This window comes from Carettochelys insculpta, chromosome 5 (assembly GCF_033958435.1).
Source record: "Carettochelys insculpta isolate YL-2023 chromosome 5, ASM3395843v1, whole genome shotgun sequence".
In the NCBI taxonomy this organism is placed as follows: Eukaryota; Metazoa; Chordata; order Testudines; family Carettochelyidae; genus Carettochelys; species Carettochelys insculpta.
The window spans coordinates 3037008-3053482 of NC_134141.1; the positions used below are offsets into that span (position 1 = coordinate 3037008).

The following is a 16475-nucleotide window of genomic DNA, read 5'->3' on the forward strand; positions in this document are numbered from 1 at the left end:
TATATTAGATCTAAAGGTTTTGGAGTCTCAATGGGAGCAAGGCATTCAAAATGGTATTTTGGACGTCTTTTAAAGTGAAAATGATTTCTTATGAAACTTTGACTGTGCCACTTTTTCTGTTTGGGGGCGGGGGGGAAAAAGCAGCAAAGATGCTAAGTGCTTAGACCGTGTGGACAACAGTTGGATTGATATGACTCATGGACTTGACGAGCCAATAAGGATGACACTATTGATTCTTGCAATGGTATGCTTCCTTTTCAATGTGATGAGTCACAAGAAAATGCATGTTACAAAATACAGTTGGATTGGAGGAAATATGTAACTTTCAAATGTATATTCTTGTCAAAATAAGCATTTTGTTGACAAGTCAGAAATCCTGTCTATTGAATAAGGAACATGGTTAACTGAGTAGAAAATTATGCTTTTAAGTCTCAATACATGTTTGCATGAGCTTAAATATATGGTTACCCAGGGGACAGGAAGACTGCTAGTTATATAATTTAAGGACAAATTTGTTTCTCAGTTGTTACTTGCCAGTAGCAGACAAGAAATGAAAAATTAGGACTGATGCTTCAATCTACTGCTAACAATGAAAGATGTTCACAGTGAGTTGAATTAAGAAGAATGTGTTCATGTTCACTTTTATACTGAGTATCTTGGACCTGGAGGTTTGTTTCTCAGTCATAAAAGATCCTCAGGACTGCAGTTGGCGTGTTACCCTCACGGGTGCCTCCATAGCCTGTCTTTCCCCTCTACACTTCATGCCTGGGTAACTTGGTGGGAACATGTAGATTTGAGGATGAGCTGCTAAGGAGAAAAAAAACTTTGTGCCCCCTTTTTGCTTCTTTAAGACACGGGTGAAAAAACTAAACAGAAGCATGGGGTGGTTCTGCTTGTGTATTTCTTTATACAGGTTGAACCTCTAATTCAGCGCGCTCCGGCTGGGCGACATCCATGATCTGGCATGATTTTAGTTATCTGGTTGTCCATTTGTTATGGGTATGGTCATGTTTCCTGTGAGCCCATGAAGTTTGTTTACAGCCATGAGTCCTGGGTCTCAATGTTCTGTGCTGCTGTTAGCTCTAATTTACCTCTAAACATTTTCTAAGAGCCCAGAAAGCAGTGCAAATGTTGGTAATGCTGATAGGCAATACTGACCTCCTGCGGTTCAGCAAATTCTCTGGTTTGGCAATAGTCAGGCCCTGAGGATGCTGGACTGGAGGGGTTCAACCTGTAGTTACCCTTAACATTTCTGTCACGAAAATTCTGTGACTTTCCAGGACTTCTGTGACTACATCTGGGGAGGGGCTAAAGCAACAGCTGGAGGCTGGGTCAGCACCCTTGGGAATGGAGTAGTGGATGATTAGCCTTTGCTGCTGGGCTGGTGCAGCTGCCTGCAATCAGCCCTGGTGCTGCTGGGGAAGGAGCAGTGCCCTTTGGAGTCACCTGGCAGACTTTCTTTTGTCCTGTATCGGAGGGGTAGCCGTGTTAGTTTGGATCTGTAACAGCAACAAAGGGTCCTGTGGCACCTTACAGACTAACAGAAAAGTTTTGAGCATGAGCTTTCGTGAGCACAGACTCACTTCATCAGATGCTGGTCTTGGAAACGCTGGAGATGCTTGGAGATGCTGACCTCCTCCCACTCCACGGGTATTTTTCTGAAAGCGGGAAAGGTTTCAGGCTACCATGAGTTAGCAAAATACCTGACCTTTACAAAGATACCTGTGGCAGAATCTAAACCTTAGTTGTTATGAGAACAACAAGAAGTTTTGTGGAACCTTATAGACTAACATATTTTGGAGCATAAGCTTTCGTGGGCAAAGACCTGCTTCATCAGATGCATGATGAAGTGGGTCTTTGCCCACGAAAACTTACGCTCTAAAATATCTGTTAGTCTATGAGGTGCCACAAGACTTCTTGTTTTTCTCCAAGCTACAGACTAACATGGCTACCGCTCTGATACTTAGTTGTTATGGGTGTCAGGCCATGGATGGGTGTGTGTTTTGTTTTGCTGGAGAGCCTGTTAGAGGGATGTGGAACATTAAAGGGGTGTGGGACTATTTAACAGACTTCTTTGTTCCCAGATGTTACTGCAATAGTTAATTAAGCCTTAACCTGGAGCAGCAGCAAACAGTTTTATAAAACTCTAAATAGAAATCTTTTCACCTTTCCATCAAGTTTCATATGCAGACGAAAATGACAGGGAAGGATATATGCAAAAAGGTGATTCTCCCACCCCACCCCCGAGTTTGCTGGGCCACCTTTAAGCCACTTCACAAAATCCACTTCCTCTAAGTAGCTTATAAACAGTAGCTAATATAACTAGAGGATAATCCTCTTGCAAGCAACTGCAATGTTATGTTGTCCTTGCCCTGTCCCTCTTTCTGTGGGCTTGGTGTCTCCTAATCTCAATTCTACTGAAACTGTAAGATCATCTGGGCAGAGACTTGATCTGCACCGTCAAGCAGCGTGCATTTTTCTGCAGTTCTGTAAAAGTGAACAACAGAGCTTTGGAAAGAATTCTGCTTGCATGTCAGATTTTCTGCAATTCCTTTTTTGTTACTAAACTAATGTGTATGAAAATAGCAGCTTGTTTTCATTAGTTCATCTGCACCTGTTGGCTGTTCCCTTAACTCCGGAGTCGGCAACCAAAACAGAAAAGAGCCATTTCTTCAAATTTGGAAAAAACTGAGTAATTCAAAAGCCACAATGCATGTGAACATGACAGTCCTTAATGAATAACATCAAACCATACTTTTTGTAACCCCTATTTTAAGACCAACACACACAATCTCCTGCGATACATGTTTACTGCAGGACATTCGCAATTTTTTTTTACATACTCTCTTTCCTCACACTCGTGTGTGTGTGTGTGTGTGTACACCTCTGTTTTCCTGACTTTTATTCCTGAACCTATTTTAATTATTCCAATTTTACTTCATGTTTAATTTATTTTTGTTCTTAAAATGTGTGTTGCTCTTCACAGCAGGAATGCTGCAAGCTTCCTTTTCCTTTTCAAAATCAATACTTTATTAGAAACACGATCGAAACACACTTACAGTATCATATCCCACAATGCACTGCACATATTAAAGGGGGAGTTACCCAATATTTTGAGATCCCTATTGTTTACTATTTAGGTATGAGTTCATTGTGGGCTTTGAAATGTTCACCATTTTATCAAATAATGCGGAGCGTTTTGTTTATTTTGCAATTATGGCATTGGAAGCCACAAAAGTCCTTAAAGAGCCACAGGTTGCAGACCCATGCATTAGCTAATTCAGATTACTTTCCCAGCAACTAGTTGTGATATCATCACTAAATAGGGATTGTGACTTCAAGATGGAGGAGAAACTGCAGGAGCGGATGAACTTTTAAGAAGCTAAGATTATGCTTTCATGTAAATGTCTCCAGAACTATAAAACCAGGAGAGGATTACATGTAATTAGAATTTTTCAATTTTAATTTCATTTACCCATTACATGCTGCGAGTAGCTCATCTGCTAGAAAACAAGGATCTGTAAATTGAAGGTAACAGCAAAGATTTGTTCACATAGCAGACAGGAAGAAATGGCTGTAACTTTCTTTATACGGAATTTTAATCCATTTCCAATAAGCAGGATGCAGTGTTAAATGTCAGATTTCCCATGGAGAGCATGCACAAACACTCTCACAGCCAGCCTGTCACAAGTATTGATTTTTTTTTCCCCTCCTTGTTCTCCAGCAACTGGCTTTGAGAGTATCTTTTTGCTGTCACTGCATAATAATGTTGGGGAGCCCAGAGGAGTGAACTACTCTTGAGGGGTTTCGTGTCTGTTGTAACTAGGAATTTTCCAGGAGCTCTATGTATAAGTCACTTTTCCCCAGCAGCAAATCTCCAAAACATCTTAAAATAGCTTTGCTAAAATTAAAGATACAGACATAGCCAAAAAGGTCTCTTATTGTAACTTGAATTTGCAACGTTGAATGTACTCATCTACCTATTGGGCTAAATTTGGCCCTGGTATAAGGAGATGCAACTTTGTTGACTTGAACAAATTTGTGCCTGCGAATACTAAGGTTAATAGGCTTCATCCGTATTTATAAGATCACATTGGGAGCCATGTTATTTTTGCATTGCCCTAAGGGGATATAGCTGTGTTTACCATTGAGTATTTTTATTGTTCAAGGTAAAATAGCCACAAAACTGTGAGCCAGATATCAAGACAGGTAAGGAAAGGAATTCCGTGTAATGTGGTAGCTTTACATGAATTTAGGAATCTGGATCTTTAAGAAAAACACTGTATTTTGCAAGGTGAGATGGTACAATCATTACAGTTGGGATCTGTGGACTGCTGGGTGTGTTTACACAGCAGATATGTGAGGTGGACTCAGGCTAGTGTGCTTAAAAACTGTCATGTGGGCATTGTGACTTGTATGGTAACTTAGGCTCTCAAACGCCCTCTGTTTCTTCCAGAGGTGCCATGTCCTCACTGGTAATTGAAGTGTGGTAACTTGAGCACTGCTAACATGAGCCTGTCTGTCCAGGCAGAGAGGTCGGTTTCCAGCTGCAGTGTTGGCATATCCTTAAAGCCTAATATCTCAGGATCTACCAGGGCTACAAGCAAGTTCTGTATCCCTCACTGGAAATTCCTGAATTGTCCCTTGGGTTGGGCACCCATTTTTAGTCCTGATGGATCATCAGATAGCTGATCTCAGACCTGTCACTGACCCTGGAACTTCCTGTGGAAGTTAATGAACTTTTGGGAAGTCTAATTTGTGGGAAGAATTCATCTTCTCTGGCAAGCTATTACACTAGTGTCTCAATTTACGCGAGGGTTCCCTTCCCATGCACCCTTGTGTAACTTGAATTTCATGTGAGTTGGGGGTGTGCTTTTTCAACACCGGAGTGCCTGTTCTGCAGCCAGGGAAGCAGCAGGAGCACCTGGATCTCCTTTTGAAAAGTAAGTCCTGGGGTTTGGGGGGGCAATTGGGGAGGGTTGAGCCTGGTGGTGGGTTGGGGCTATGGGAGGGGGCAGGGGAGGTTAAGCTTGGGGTGGGTTAGGGCTGCCAGGGGCGTGCAGGGTGAGCCGGAGCCACATGCGGGGGTGGTGAGCTGAAGTTGGAGCCATGCGCGGGGGGGGTGAGCAGGGCTGGGGGCAGCTGGGGGGGAGCGAGATTGAGTTGCGCTTAACTAGTGTTAATGTGAGCTAAGTGCAGCTCGAACTCGCCCGTTTTGAGGGTTTACTGTACGTGGCAGCTGTTTGCAGCAGCTCAGAGGCTATGTCTGCCATGAAGCTGGGGTGTGATTCCCAGCTCAAGTAGATGTACTTGCACTTGTTCTCGCTGAGCTAGTGCTCTAAAAAGAGTAGTGTGACTATGGTGATATGGACTAGCTGCCCCACATAGAAGTCTGCCTGCAGGTAAATACTTGGGGTAAGCCCTGTGCTACCTCTCACTGCTGTCCGTGTTATACCGTTTTTGCATTCTAGCTCAGTGAGCACTCGTGTGAGTGTCTACTCCAGGTGGGAAATCGCATTCCCGGGCAGATGAAGCCAGAGTTTGGAATGTGAGGAGCCATTGTCCTAGAAAGATAAATTGGTCGGAAACAAATGATGAATATGTGATACAGTGCATCATGAAACTTTGCAAATTATGGTAGGGTTATGACTTTCATCTGAGTGAATACCAACATACAGTAGCTTTTATTCTGAATTGTGTGAGCAGACAATAAATATCAGATTGTGCTTCCTGTCCTATCAAGAATTACTGTTTTGTTAGTGAATTACATGTGTGAAACAGCAATTTTTAAACTTTTCCTGCTAAGAAATTATCAGAATGTTGACTTACTAGTGTATCAAGTGATTTCAAGCTGTTTCCCAACTAGTATGTTCTTCTAGTGAAAGGTGACTTCTTTTCATGAGAAACTACAAGTAAGAGAGTGTTAGAAAATTTGGTTGTTGGCCTGTTCGTTTTCTTATTTTCTGTGACTGCATTTTATATCCAAGTGGCTTCTTCAGTGCCCCCCCCTTTTTTAAACACAAAATAGGAGTCAGTATGGGGCTGCCAAGGAGCCAATACTCAGTGGCTACGTCTACACTAGCCAAAAACTTCGAAATGGCCATGCAAATGGCCATTTCGAAGTTTACTAATGAAGCGCTGAAATACCTATTCAGCGCCTCATTAGCATGTGGGTGGCCACGGCACTTCGAATTTGACGCGGCTCATCCAGACGGGGCTCCTTTTTGAAAGTACCCTGGCAAAATCTAAGTCCCCTTATTCCTGTGAGCAGGTCGGAGTAAGGGAACTTCGAAGTAGCCGGGGTCCTTTCCAAAAGGAGCCCCGTCTGGACGAGCCATGTGGCGGTGAGCCGCGTCAAATTCGAAGTGCCACGGCCACCCGCATACTAATGAGGTGCTGAATATGTATTTCAGCGCTTCATTAGTGAACTTTGAAATGGCCATTTGCATGACTATTTCGAAGTGTTTGGCTAGTGTAGACACGGTCAGTAAGTGCTGGCTCAAAAAAAAAAAAAAAAAAAAGCACTGGTTTTCTCACTTGTATGGGGTTTGTATTTGATACCGCCCATGAGGGAAGTTTAAAATAATTAAGGGCAACTGTGAATTATCATTTAAATTCTCTTCTGCATCTTCACAGGTTTGTTTCACTAGTGATCAAATAAATGGCATAGTAAGTTTAATGTATTATTAGCAGTAATATTCCTATTGTATGCGCTTGCATTTGTCATCCTTGCTGGACAAACTGCAGCCAGAAGACATGTTTGCAGGAAGCAGAAGTTGCAAATACAATTATGGGGGACAAAAACAAACCAGATTTTTCTATAGCTTGGGAATGTTGTCTGTGGTTTCCTTCTTGATTAGAAACATTTACCATAGGAGGCTTATGGTGACTAGATTGTTCTCTTCCTGCTTTTCTCTTTTTCTACTTTTACCCCCCACATCCACACCTCTCTGTGCTCTAAGCTATAAAAACTTCTCTTAAATAGTCTTTCTCACTGATATGAAGGATACTGGAAAGTTGTCGTCAGAGTCATGTGACTTCTGAGAATTTTCCAAGTGCATTTAATCTCATCTGTAACTAACATGAAGCGCTATATATGTTCTGAGTCACCATGCCCAGTTTCTGAGGTGCTAGAAGTGGAAAATAGGCAAACCTGTGGGCCTTCTACAGCAGTCATAATTTGCCGTCTTCAGCAGTATTTTAGGGAGCTTGCTTCAGCTTTCATACTTCTGTGACTACCATATTTTTCCCTGGTTTCAGAATTGATAGACTCCTTCAAGTGCATTTGGACAGGGATCTCAGACTGCATCTACACTTACCTGGAAGGTCAATGGCTGCTGTGCAATTTTTGGTATGCCAGTTGCATACCAGAAATTGGCTTTGCAGCAGTTGCCTTCCATGCCTATTTTCATGGCAGAAGGGCTCCTCCTGTCGACCTTCCTGAATACCATGCCACTCAAAAGAAGTTCCGGGGTTGACATTCACCCTGGAATGCGCCGTTTTGCGCATGAAACGGCACCGTGGAAAATCGAACTTAAGCATTCGATCTTCTGTGGCGAGTGTAGGCCCAGGCCCAGCCTCAGTCTCTCGGTTCCTGTCGTGCATATGCTGAGAGCAAACAAGGATTTATGATATCCCTGCCACCTGGCCCTGGCTAGTTGTCTTTTTATGTTGTTCTTGAATATGACATTTCTGAATTGTTCCAGTAATATCACAGTACTGTACCTGGAGTAGTACCTGTGACTGACTGTTCTTAAGCAAAATCTACAGGTAGGCTTGGTTCTTAAGTGAATTCATTTACACCCTTTTAAGAAACTAATCCTTCTGGCTTGTTCCATCACATACATTGTACATGGTAGTGCAAAAGAGTGCGTACAATGGAATATCAAGAAATTTAGTCTCCTTATTTCCATGTTTCTCTCAGCATTCCTAGCTCTGTCCATTTGCATGTCTGTTTATCAAAGAAAAAAGAGCGGCAAAACTGCTGGAGATAGTTAAGTCCAAAAGAGACTGTGAAAACTTTTATAAAAGTTTATCTCACAAACCTAGGCAACAGCATAGCAGGTGAAATTCAATGTTAATAAATGCAAAATAATGCACATTGGAAAACATGATTCCAACTATCTATATAAAAGGATGAGTTCTACACTAGGTGTTACCACTCAAGGAAGAGGTCTTGCAATCACTGCGGTTAGTTCTCTGAACATGTCCTCTCCATGTTCATCAGCCGTCAAAAAAACTAACAGGGTTGGGAATCCTTAAGAAATGGATATATAATTAGCAATATCGTAGTACCCCTGTATAAACCCATGCTACACCCACATCTTGAATAATGCATGTAGATGTTGCTGCCCCATCTCAAAAAAAAAAAAAAAAAAAAAAGAAAAATACCGGGCTAGGTGGACCTTTGGTCTGATCCAGTACAGCCATTCTTATGAGGGTCTTTTGTTACATGATTCCATAATGAGCAGTATGGCATGTATATATTTGAGCCAGCTTTGATATGAGAGTGGCTAGGAAGTTATCAGGTGCAAGAGGGGAGCAGAGTTCAGCACACCAATCCATTTGTATGTGGTGGTTCTGTGGTGTCCAACTGGTTTTGAAGTGGTCGTCACTGTAAGTAGCTATTGCTCTAGCAAACTAGCCACATCATCCTGAAAATATATCTATTGTGCAAGCTAGCAAGCCACACTCAGCTAGCCAAATAGCCCCATATGGCTAGTGGCTAGCATGTTGGACACCACAGGTATATATGCATGCATATAAAGTAGAAGAGTTCACATAGGGCAGTACAAAAAACAAGCAGTCCTGGAGCACCTTGGACTATAGGCTTAGGCTACAAAAGGCTACAGTAATTGTACATACAGTATAAAGTTCATTTTAGTATTTAAAAATTAGAAGAGGTACCCTGTGTTGCTCCGGTTCTTACTCAATTTTAGTTTTATGGACCATGAAATGAAAATGTACATGCTTCATTTAAATTGTTATTCTGGGGTGAGGCTAGGGGGTGAGGTGGGGTGAGGCTAGGGATGAAGGGTTCAGTATGTAGGCTGCCCTCGAGAGAGAGTATTGCACCAGCCACCTCTGACTGCACCAGCTTGGGGCCAGGTGAGAGGCGATGATCCATGACCACTTCAGCTCCAGCACGCTAAGCCCAGGAAAGGGTGCATGTCTCCACGCCTGGAGCAGGTCCAGGTTCATTTGCTACCGCCCTTGCCAGCCCGAGTGAGGAATGCAGCAGTGTGTGCGCTTTCCCCAGCTCTCTGGTGAAGTGAGAGCACTAGCCGTCCGTGTCTCTGTGTGAGCTGGGGAGGAGGGAGAAAAGGTCAGGACTGGGGCAGTCCTGGATTAAGGGAGGGATGTGCCCCCTGCCAGTCCTTTCCACTTGCCCGGTGATTCTGACCCTTTTCTGTATGGTTTTATGAGAAACAATCCCAAATCAGGCAAATCCCCTTTTCCTGCCCTGCTGATCACTGACCTTGCTTTAAGTTATTAGACGAGGAAGCTGTATGCTGACTGTGGTGGCCCTAGCTCTTACCGTTTAGGAGGAGTTCTTGAACCAGCAAACTCTCTCAAATATATAGCAGATACAGTGACAAAGGATATTCCCTGTTTTAGGCCTGGCCACATAGAAACGGCTGTCACACAGCCTCTGAAAAGAGCAGCTTGTGTAGTTATTTCAAAGAGTAAGCAACTGGAGTAATATGGTGAACAGTAGTGCAAGCTTCACTGCCATTGCCACATGATATGCATTCACCCTGACCTGTTTAATCCATGTATATCCAGCCTTACCACTAAGGCTGCCAGGTGTTTTTGGTGGGCTTTGCAATGCACACATGCATATGCTAAGAACTAGACTGAAAACACTAGCGCACTTTACACCAGCCACCAAATTATCCTCAGATTGGCTGCCAGCCTACACTCAACAAGAACTCTGAGCCTAAATGTTGATTAGTAACAGAGAGAAAGCTGTGCTAGTCTACATACTATCAGAACAAAAAAGCAGTCAAGTAGCACTTTAAAGACTAGCAAAATAATTTATTAGGTGAGCTTTCGTGGGACAGACCCACTTCTTCAGACCACAGCCATACCAGAACAGACTCAATATTTACGGCACAGAGAACCAAAAATAGTAATCAAAGTTGACAAATCAGAAAATAAATGATGAAGGTGAGCAAATCAGAGAGCGGGGGGGGGGGAGGGGAGGGGAGACAAGAATTAGATTAAACCAAGTATGCAAAAGAGCCCCTGCATCGTGGCTTAATCTAATTCTTGGCCCCCACCCCCCACCTGCTCTCTGATTTGCTTACCTTGATCATTTTTTTTCTGATTTGTGAACCTGGATTACTATTTTTGGTTCTCTGTGCCTTAAATATTGAGTCTGTTCTGGTATGGCTATGGTCTGAAGAAGTGGGTCTGTCCCACAAAAACTCACCTAACAAAATAATTTATTAGTCTTTAAAGTGCTACTTGACTGCTTTTTTGTTTTGAGCCTAAAGTTGGAAGGCTGCTTATTCCCTTGTCAGTTTCCAGACATTCCAGTTCCCCTGTAAATAAACACCCAAAGCTTTCAGAACAAAAAGCAGTCAAGTAGCACTTTAAAGACTAGCAAAATAGTTAATTTTGTGGGTCTTTATAATATTATTTTGTGGGTCTTTATAATTTTATAATATTATATAAATTATAATATTTATATAATAATAGTGGGTCTGTCCCACGAAAGCTCACCAAATAAACTATTTTGCTAGTCTTTAAAGTGTTACTTGACTGCTTTTTGTTTTGATAGTGTATAGACTAGCACAGCTCCCTCTCTGTTACTACCTGAAGCTTTGTGTGCCATGTTCAGCATATATAGGACACTTCAATGTATGGAGGTGAATTCCGTGCCTTCGTAAATAAGGCTATACTCATATTTCATCCATATTACCCCAAGAGGCCAGAATATATAAAAAGAGTGCATTTAGGATCACTTCAGAGCTTTCTCGTGAGCACAGATGCTAGTAGTCTTAAATAGGCTTTTGCAGCTAGGTCATGTTGTTAGTTTGAATTCTGAGAACCAGCTCCCCCTCTTTTCTCCCCAGTCTCCAAAAGGTAACTGGTGCCACTTTGTAAGCTCAAGCCAAAAAAAGAAAATGTCACTTTGATCCTTATATCTGGGTTTAATGATTATTACTTAAATTTGTATGCTGTTCTGTCTCTATCAAATGATTTAGATATGGTAGAAATATAATGTTTTGCAGAATAGAGGATCCAATAGATTTAAAAAAATAATTCTTCTGTAAATGTTGGTGGAGAAAATTGACGGATTATTTGAAGCTTGACTACTACTCTACCTGTGAACAGTTCTCCCACCCTAGAACTTGTGTGTGTGTGTCAGTCTGTTTTGCAAGAAAATATTCCCTGGATCATGTTAACATTCAAACTTGTTGCATTGGCAGGGGGGTAGAAGATTAGGGGGGAGAGAGAGAGACACTCTCTCTCTCTCTCTCTCTCTCTCTCTCTCTCTCTCTCTGTGTGAGAGTGTGAGAGAGAGAGAGAGACCTTCTTAAATATGGGGTTTTTTTTATTTGAAAAGTAAGAGATGAAAATATTTTTCAGGTGGGATATTTGTAACTCTGGTGCTCAAGACACCTAGATAAATAATATTAATTAGTAAAATAAAATTTTGCACCAAGAGATTTGGGCTCTGATTAGTGTTCCCTCTAGCTTTATCCATCCAGGGCACAATAAATTTTACTATGTGCCAGGTGTGCACCACCGATAGAGAGACAGGCTGCTGACTGTGGTTCTGTGAGCACTCTGCTAATCAGTTGGGTGGCACCCGAATCTCTCCTGGACAGCTGCCCAAGCGCTCAGCTTAAGGGGGACATTCGGTCTGATCCTGTAACTGCATTTGCAGTGGTATAAGGGACTATTAGCTTGGATCAAGTTGCCACATTGATCTTAATTTTCACAAGTATAACAATGAAAATAAGTAAATTGCCTTCTAAACTTGTGAATTGAACACACACCTGGAGCTTGCCTGGTTTACAGCACCTTTTAAAAAGGTGTTGGTGTAGATAATGCATTCGAATTAGTTCTGCTGCTCTTCTGACACTGTGCCTCAAAAGCTAACTTAGGAAATGTGTCAGCTTTAAAAGAGCATAAAACACCCACGTGGAAATAGACATTTGTTGAGATCTTTAACGGTACCTTTCTGAACACAGCGGTCAGCCTACTTTGCTTCCATAAATAAGGTGAGACCGGCATGTTAGAATTTTCTTGTGGATGTAGTTTGGTTTCTTGCAAGAATGTGTGTGGGTTTTTTGTGGCAACATAAGAACACTTTTGTTAGACCAAAAGAGAGTTTAGGTGGTGAGGCAACATACTTTAAGTTTTGTCCAGATTAATTGCATTCAGCTAGCATGTGAAACTTTAATCTTCTGGACAGCAAAACTGGAAAATTTATGAAACTTGGAAATCCCCTGTATAGTATTTATATGCAGTCATGACATGAACTGTTTCCCAGTAGCTGTGGTAAAGTCAGATAGTCTGCAAGCGGTGTGATTCAAGCCTAAAACGATGCAAATTGGCTGTGTTCCATCAATGAACAACACCCAGAGGCCAAGTATTTGGTAGGGCTCAACTGTTTTCACCCACTGCTCAAGAAGAGGCTGTATAATAACACACTGCTTTTTCCATATGATCTGCTAGATCATAAGAATATGTAAAAACACTAAGAAAAGGGAAACCTAAAAATCCAAAAGTCATAAAAATTCCTGTTGCATAGTAGCAGTAGCAATTGGTTTGGAAATACAGATGGTTATACATTCTGGGTGCACAGCAGCACAAGGTACAGGAAGGTCTGAGTATGCAAACCCAGAGGACGCGACCCTGCTCTTACATGGCTGATTCCTGCAGTGAACGCTGGAAATGCGTGATTCCAGTTGTGCTTAACTTGCTCCCCCATCTCAACCCTCTCCCCTGGCTCTGCATGGCCCCGGCTCAGCCTTCCTTCCCCACAGCTCCACTTACCACCCGCATATAGCTCCTGCTCACCCCCCACTCCCACTTCTGTCTCTAGCTCACTACCCCTCAGGCCCGACTCCAGCTTAATCTCCCTGGTCCCAGTTCAGCCCTCCTGCTGGCTCACCACCCACACGTGGCTCCGGCTTGCCCCCCACCATCCCCTGCGTCCGGCTCTGGCTCAAACCCCTCGTGGCCAAGCAGGGCTCCGGCACCCCCACACACAGCTCTGGCTCAGCTCTACCCCTTATCCCCCTGCAGCCCTAACCCACCCCAGGTTTAGCCCTCCCCGCCCCCACCCCCAACCCACTGCCAGGCTTAACCCTCCCCAACTGCCCCCCCCCACCCCCGGTCTTACCTTTCTGTTGCTTTGTCGGCTGCAGAACATGTGTTCTGCTGTGGAAAAAGCCAAACCCCCACTTATGCGAAATCCGGGTTATGCGACGGTGTGCAGAACAGAATCCTCGCGTACTCTGAGACCTCACTGTACAAGAACATAATCTGCTTTATTTAAGACAGTGGGAGAGGGGTGAGACTCTTCTTTGGTTTCCTTTTTCCTCTTCATGGAAATTTCTCATTTTTTTTTCTTGATGTAACATGTAAACTCTCTTGAGTACAAGTAAATACTGAATGTGCTTAAGCAAACAAAAGTAAAATAGTTACAATAATGAAGAATGGTACACAAAGAAATGTGTTTATTTTGAAAACCTCTTGCTAATGGGAGAGATGTTTAGAGAGGTCCTGCAGTTGCTTCTGGCTACCTTCCTGTATGGGTTAAACAGGCTTCCCAGCTTTTGGAGGTGTCCTCTTATGGCTGGAACAGAGTTTGGCTTTCAAGACTCTGTTAAAAACTGTGGTTGTGAAATGGCGTATAGCTTGGAGTAGTCCTTCCGAACAAAGCAACAGCGTAGCTAGCAGATGAGACTTTTCCTTACTTTACTAAAGTTGCTTGCTCCATGCTGGGAAAATCAGTTTTTGTTTCCTGTTGTGTGACATGCAGGCTCAGTACATGTATTCATTTGCATGTTAGTTGATAACTGTTTCAGGCCTCTGATTCTGGTTACCATCTTGGATTTTTGCCCACTTTGTTTCTAGCGTGACTCGGCAATTCTTCAGACTGCAACTGCTAAAAAGTAAATCTGATCATCTGTGCCATCCCAGCGCAGCTGAGGATCTCAGCTTCCCACTAGCATAAAGCACATATTTCTTAACTCCCGTGAGTCCTGAAAACTTCTGTTAAAATCATATTGAAACTGAAGATGAAAATGGTATTATAAGGTCAGATGGGTCATGAACTATAAGAAAGAGAAAATATTTATGTGGACCAGAACAAATTATTTTAGGACCAATAAACTTTCCACACTTTTATTGTAAGTTGGTGATCAAAAAGAAGGTATCTTATCACCATAATATTTCATTCTGGTAGAATAAAATCCCTAAATAAATAAATGTCTGGAGGTATACTAGCCATGTCACTGAAGTAATGGTATAGAAGAGAGTGGAAGGGAAAGAACTTCCCTTGGTTTGTTAGGTTAGTAACTGACAACCTTCGTATGTATTTTCAAAATTAATATGTGCTTGTGAGTTAGAGCAATTTTTAAAATAAAATTGAATTTGCATATTGTCAGTCCCAGTGTTATATATTTTAATTTGATTTTGTTGAACTCCAAAAAATAAAAAGGGGACCTCAGCAGAGTTTTTATCTTTGCTAAACTAGATTACTGTAGTGGGGATGTTGCTGTGAACCTTTCAGGCAGGAAACAAATGCATGAGATACTCAAGACTTCTACAGTACAAGTTGGGATTTGTACAGGGTACGTAGTTGGGTTATTTAAAATGCACGTAAAGCTATATTAGGGTGAACTTGAGGAGCTGCCACCTCCTCATGCCAAAGTCTTGTGGCTTTACACTATCAAGTCCTTGCCAGGGTTGATCTGCACCATAACCGCCACATGCAGGAATATGGGTAGGAAATACTTGCACATGGCTGTTGGGGGAAAATTCTAGCTGGAATAAGAATGTTATCGCCAAAAGGATGATCCTGTCTTCTTCTTGGGACTTGCTGATGTATGTTGTTTGACATAACACGAGGAAATCTTGTCTCTCTTCCTGGAAGGGTCATGTGCCCACTGTGGATTGCCTAGTAGCTGGGATCACTACCGTAACAGTGTGTGTAGCTCTTCTGGACTTACATTTGTGTGAGTGTATTTTGCTGCTTTGTTGCATATGTTTTGTTTTGGATTAATGAACAAGTGCTAATTTTGTTCTATTTAAGTATTTAAAAGAGTCTGGGAGAAGATATTTCTGGCACATAGCAAAAAAAAATCCTCTGCTGCTTATCCCCTCATCAGAATTAAATGCAAGAGCTGTCTGACATAGATGTTTGGCAACTAAACCTCTCTGCTGTGTGAAAAAATTTCTGGCTTCTACACTTGCCTGTATTTATTTTTAGTATTCCTGAGGATTGGGTTTCCAGTTCTAATTATTGTTTCCTCCTTTCCCCCTTCCCTTCTCTCTTGTAGGTAATACCGGTGCTTCCTTCCAATGCCAGTCGATCCATCAAGACCACATTTGTAATGATGACAGTGACAAGGTGAGATCTGTGTAAATTTCCCCTTTAGGGAAGGTGTATGTCGTTCCTTTGTAGATTGTATTTCTCTCATAGACTTAACAGTTGTTTTCTAGAACCGAAAGCTAGCTTTAAATGGAATGCATGTTATAACCTGATTCATCTCTGGTCTTTTAAGAAAAATGTGTATTTCACTCAAGATGATCTTTTACTTGATTAAGGAGACATCTGTAATCTGTTTTTGTTTGTTTGTTTGTTTGTTTTGTTTTTCTGATTCCATTGTCTTATTCTCAATTTTTCTGGCTTGCCATACTGACACCCACAGGTAATAATGGGAGGCAGCTCCCCATTGGCTTTGTTACATACAGCACTAATGTCTTATTACTGTCATTTTGTGACTTGAGAAGTTTGAGCTGGCTGAGCATGCTGAGAGGAATATTCCATTTGTGTTCTATGTCTTCCCAAGCTATTTCATGTTTTGGAGACAGGGATTTTATTTTTCACATTGGAGCTTCAACATATCAATCTCTACCTGGCAGTGTGCCAGTGTTTTCCTAATCTTTTGGCAGAGATCATGTTCATGCACTGGCTTTAAGTTAGTAAAGATGTTCACTGGTATTTCTGTTAGAAATGTTGGGGGGGGGGGGTTGGATCATTTACATAAATGAAACATCTTTAGACTTCAAAAAGAAAAACTTCAGATTGGATCATTCCCAAGTCAGACTGTTTGCGGTTTTTTTTGCCTTAAAAGATTTCCTCTCCCTTTCAGAGTAATCGTGAGCCACTACATAGTGCGTGAAGGTGATATATTGCCATACTTGTGAATTCTGCATGTAAGTTCCTTTTTGGATAGGAGTTGGGTGGGTGGCATATATACTAAATTCAGAATTTAATTAAATAC

At 42.0% G+C, this 16475-nt stretch overlaps 1 protein-coding gene across 2 annotated transcripts in view; it reads left to right on the plus strand.

Annotated features, from left to right (window-relative positions):
* The window catches only part of RNF38 (ring finger protein 38), a 190219-nt gene that overhangs the window by 78831 nt on the left and 94913 nt on the right, over positions 1-16475 (plus strand). Inside the window, exons 2-3 of one of the 2 annotated variants that reach the window (XM_074994533.1) lie at positions 15528-15598; positions 16344-16407. Coding sequence is in view for 1 of the 2 variants with exons in the window: in XM_074994531.1 (XP_074850632.1) it covers positions 15528-15598 (71 nt within the window). In the remaining variant the exon portion in view is untranslated. The remainder of the gene's footprint in view (positions 1-15527; positions 15599-16343; positions 16408-16475) is intronic. The other variant, XM_074994531.1, reaches the window with a different exon arrangement.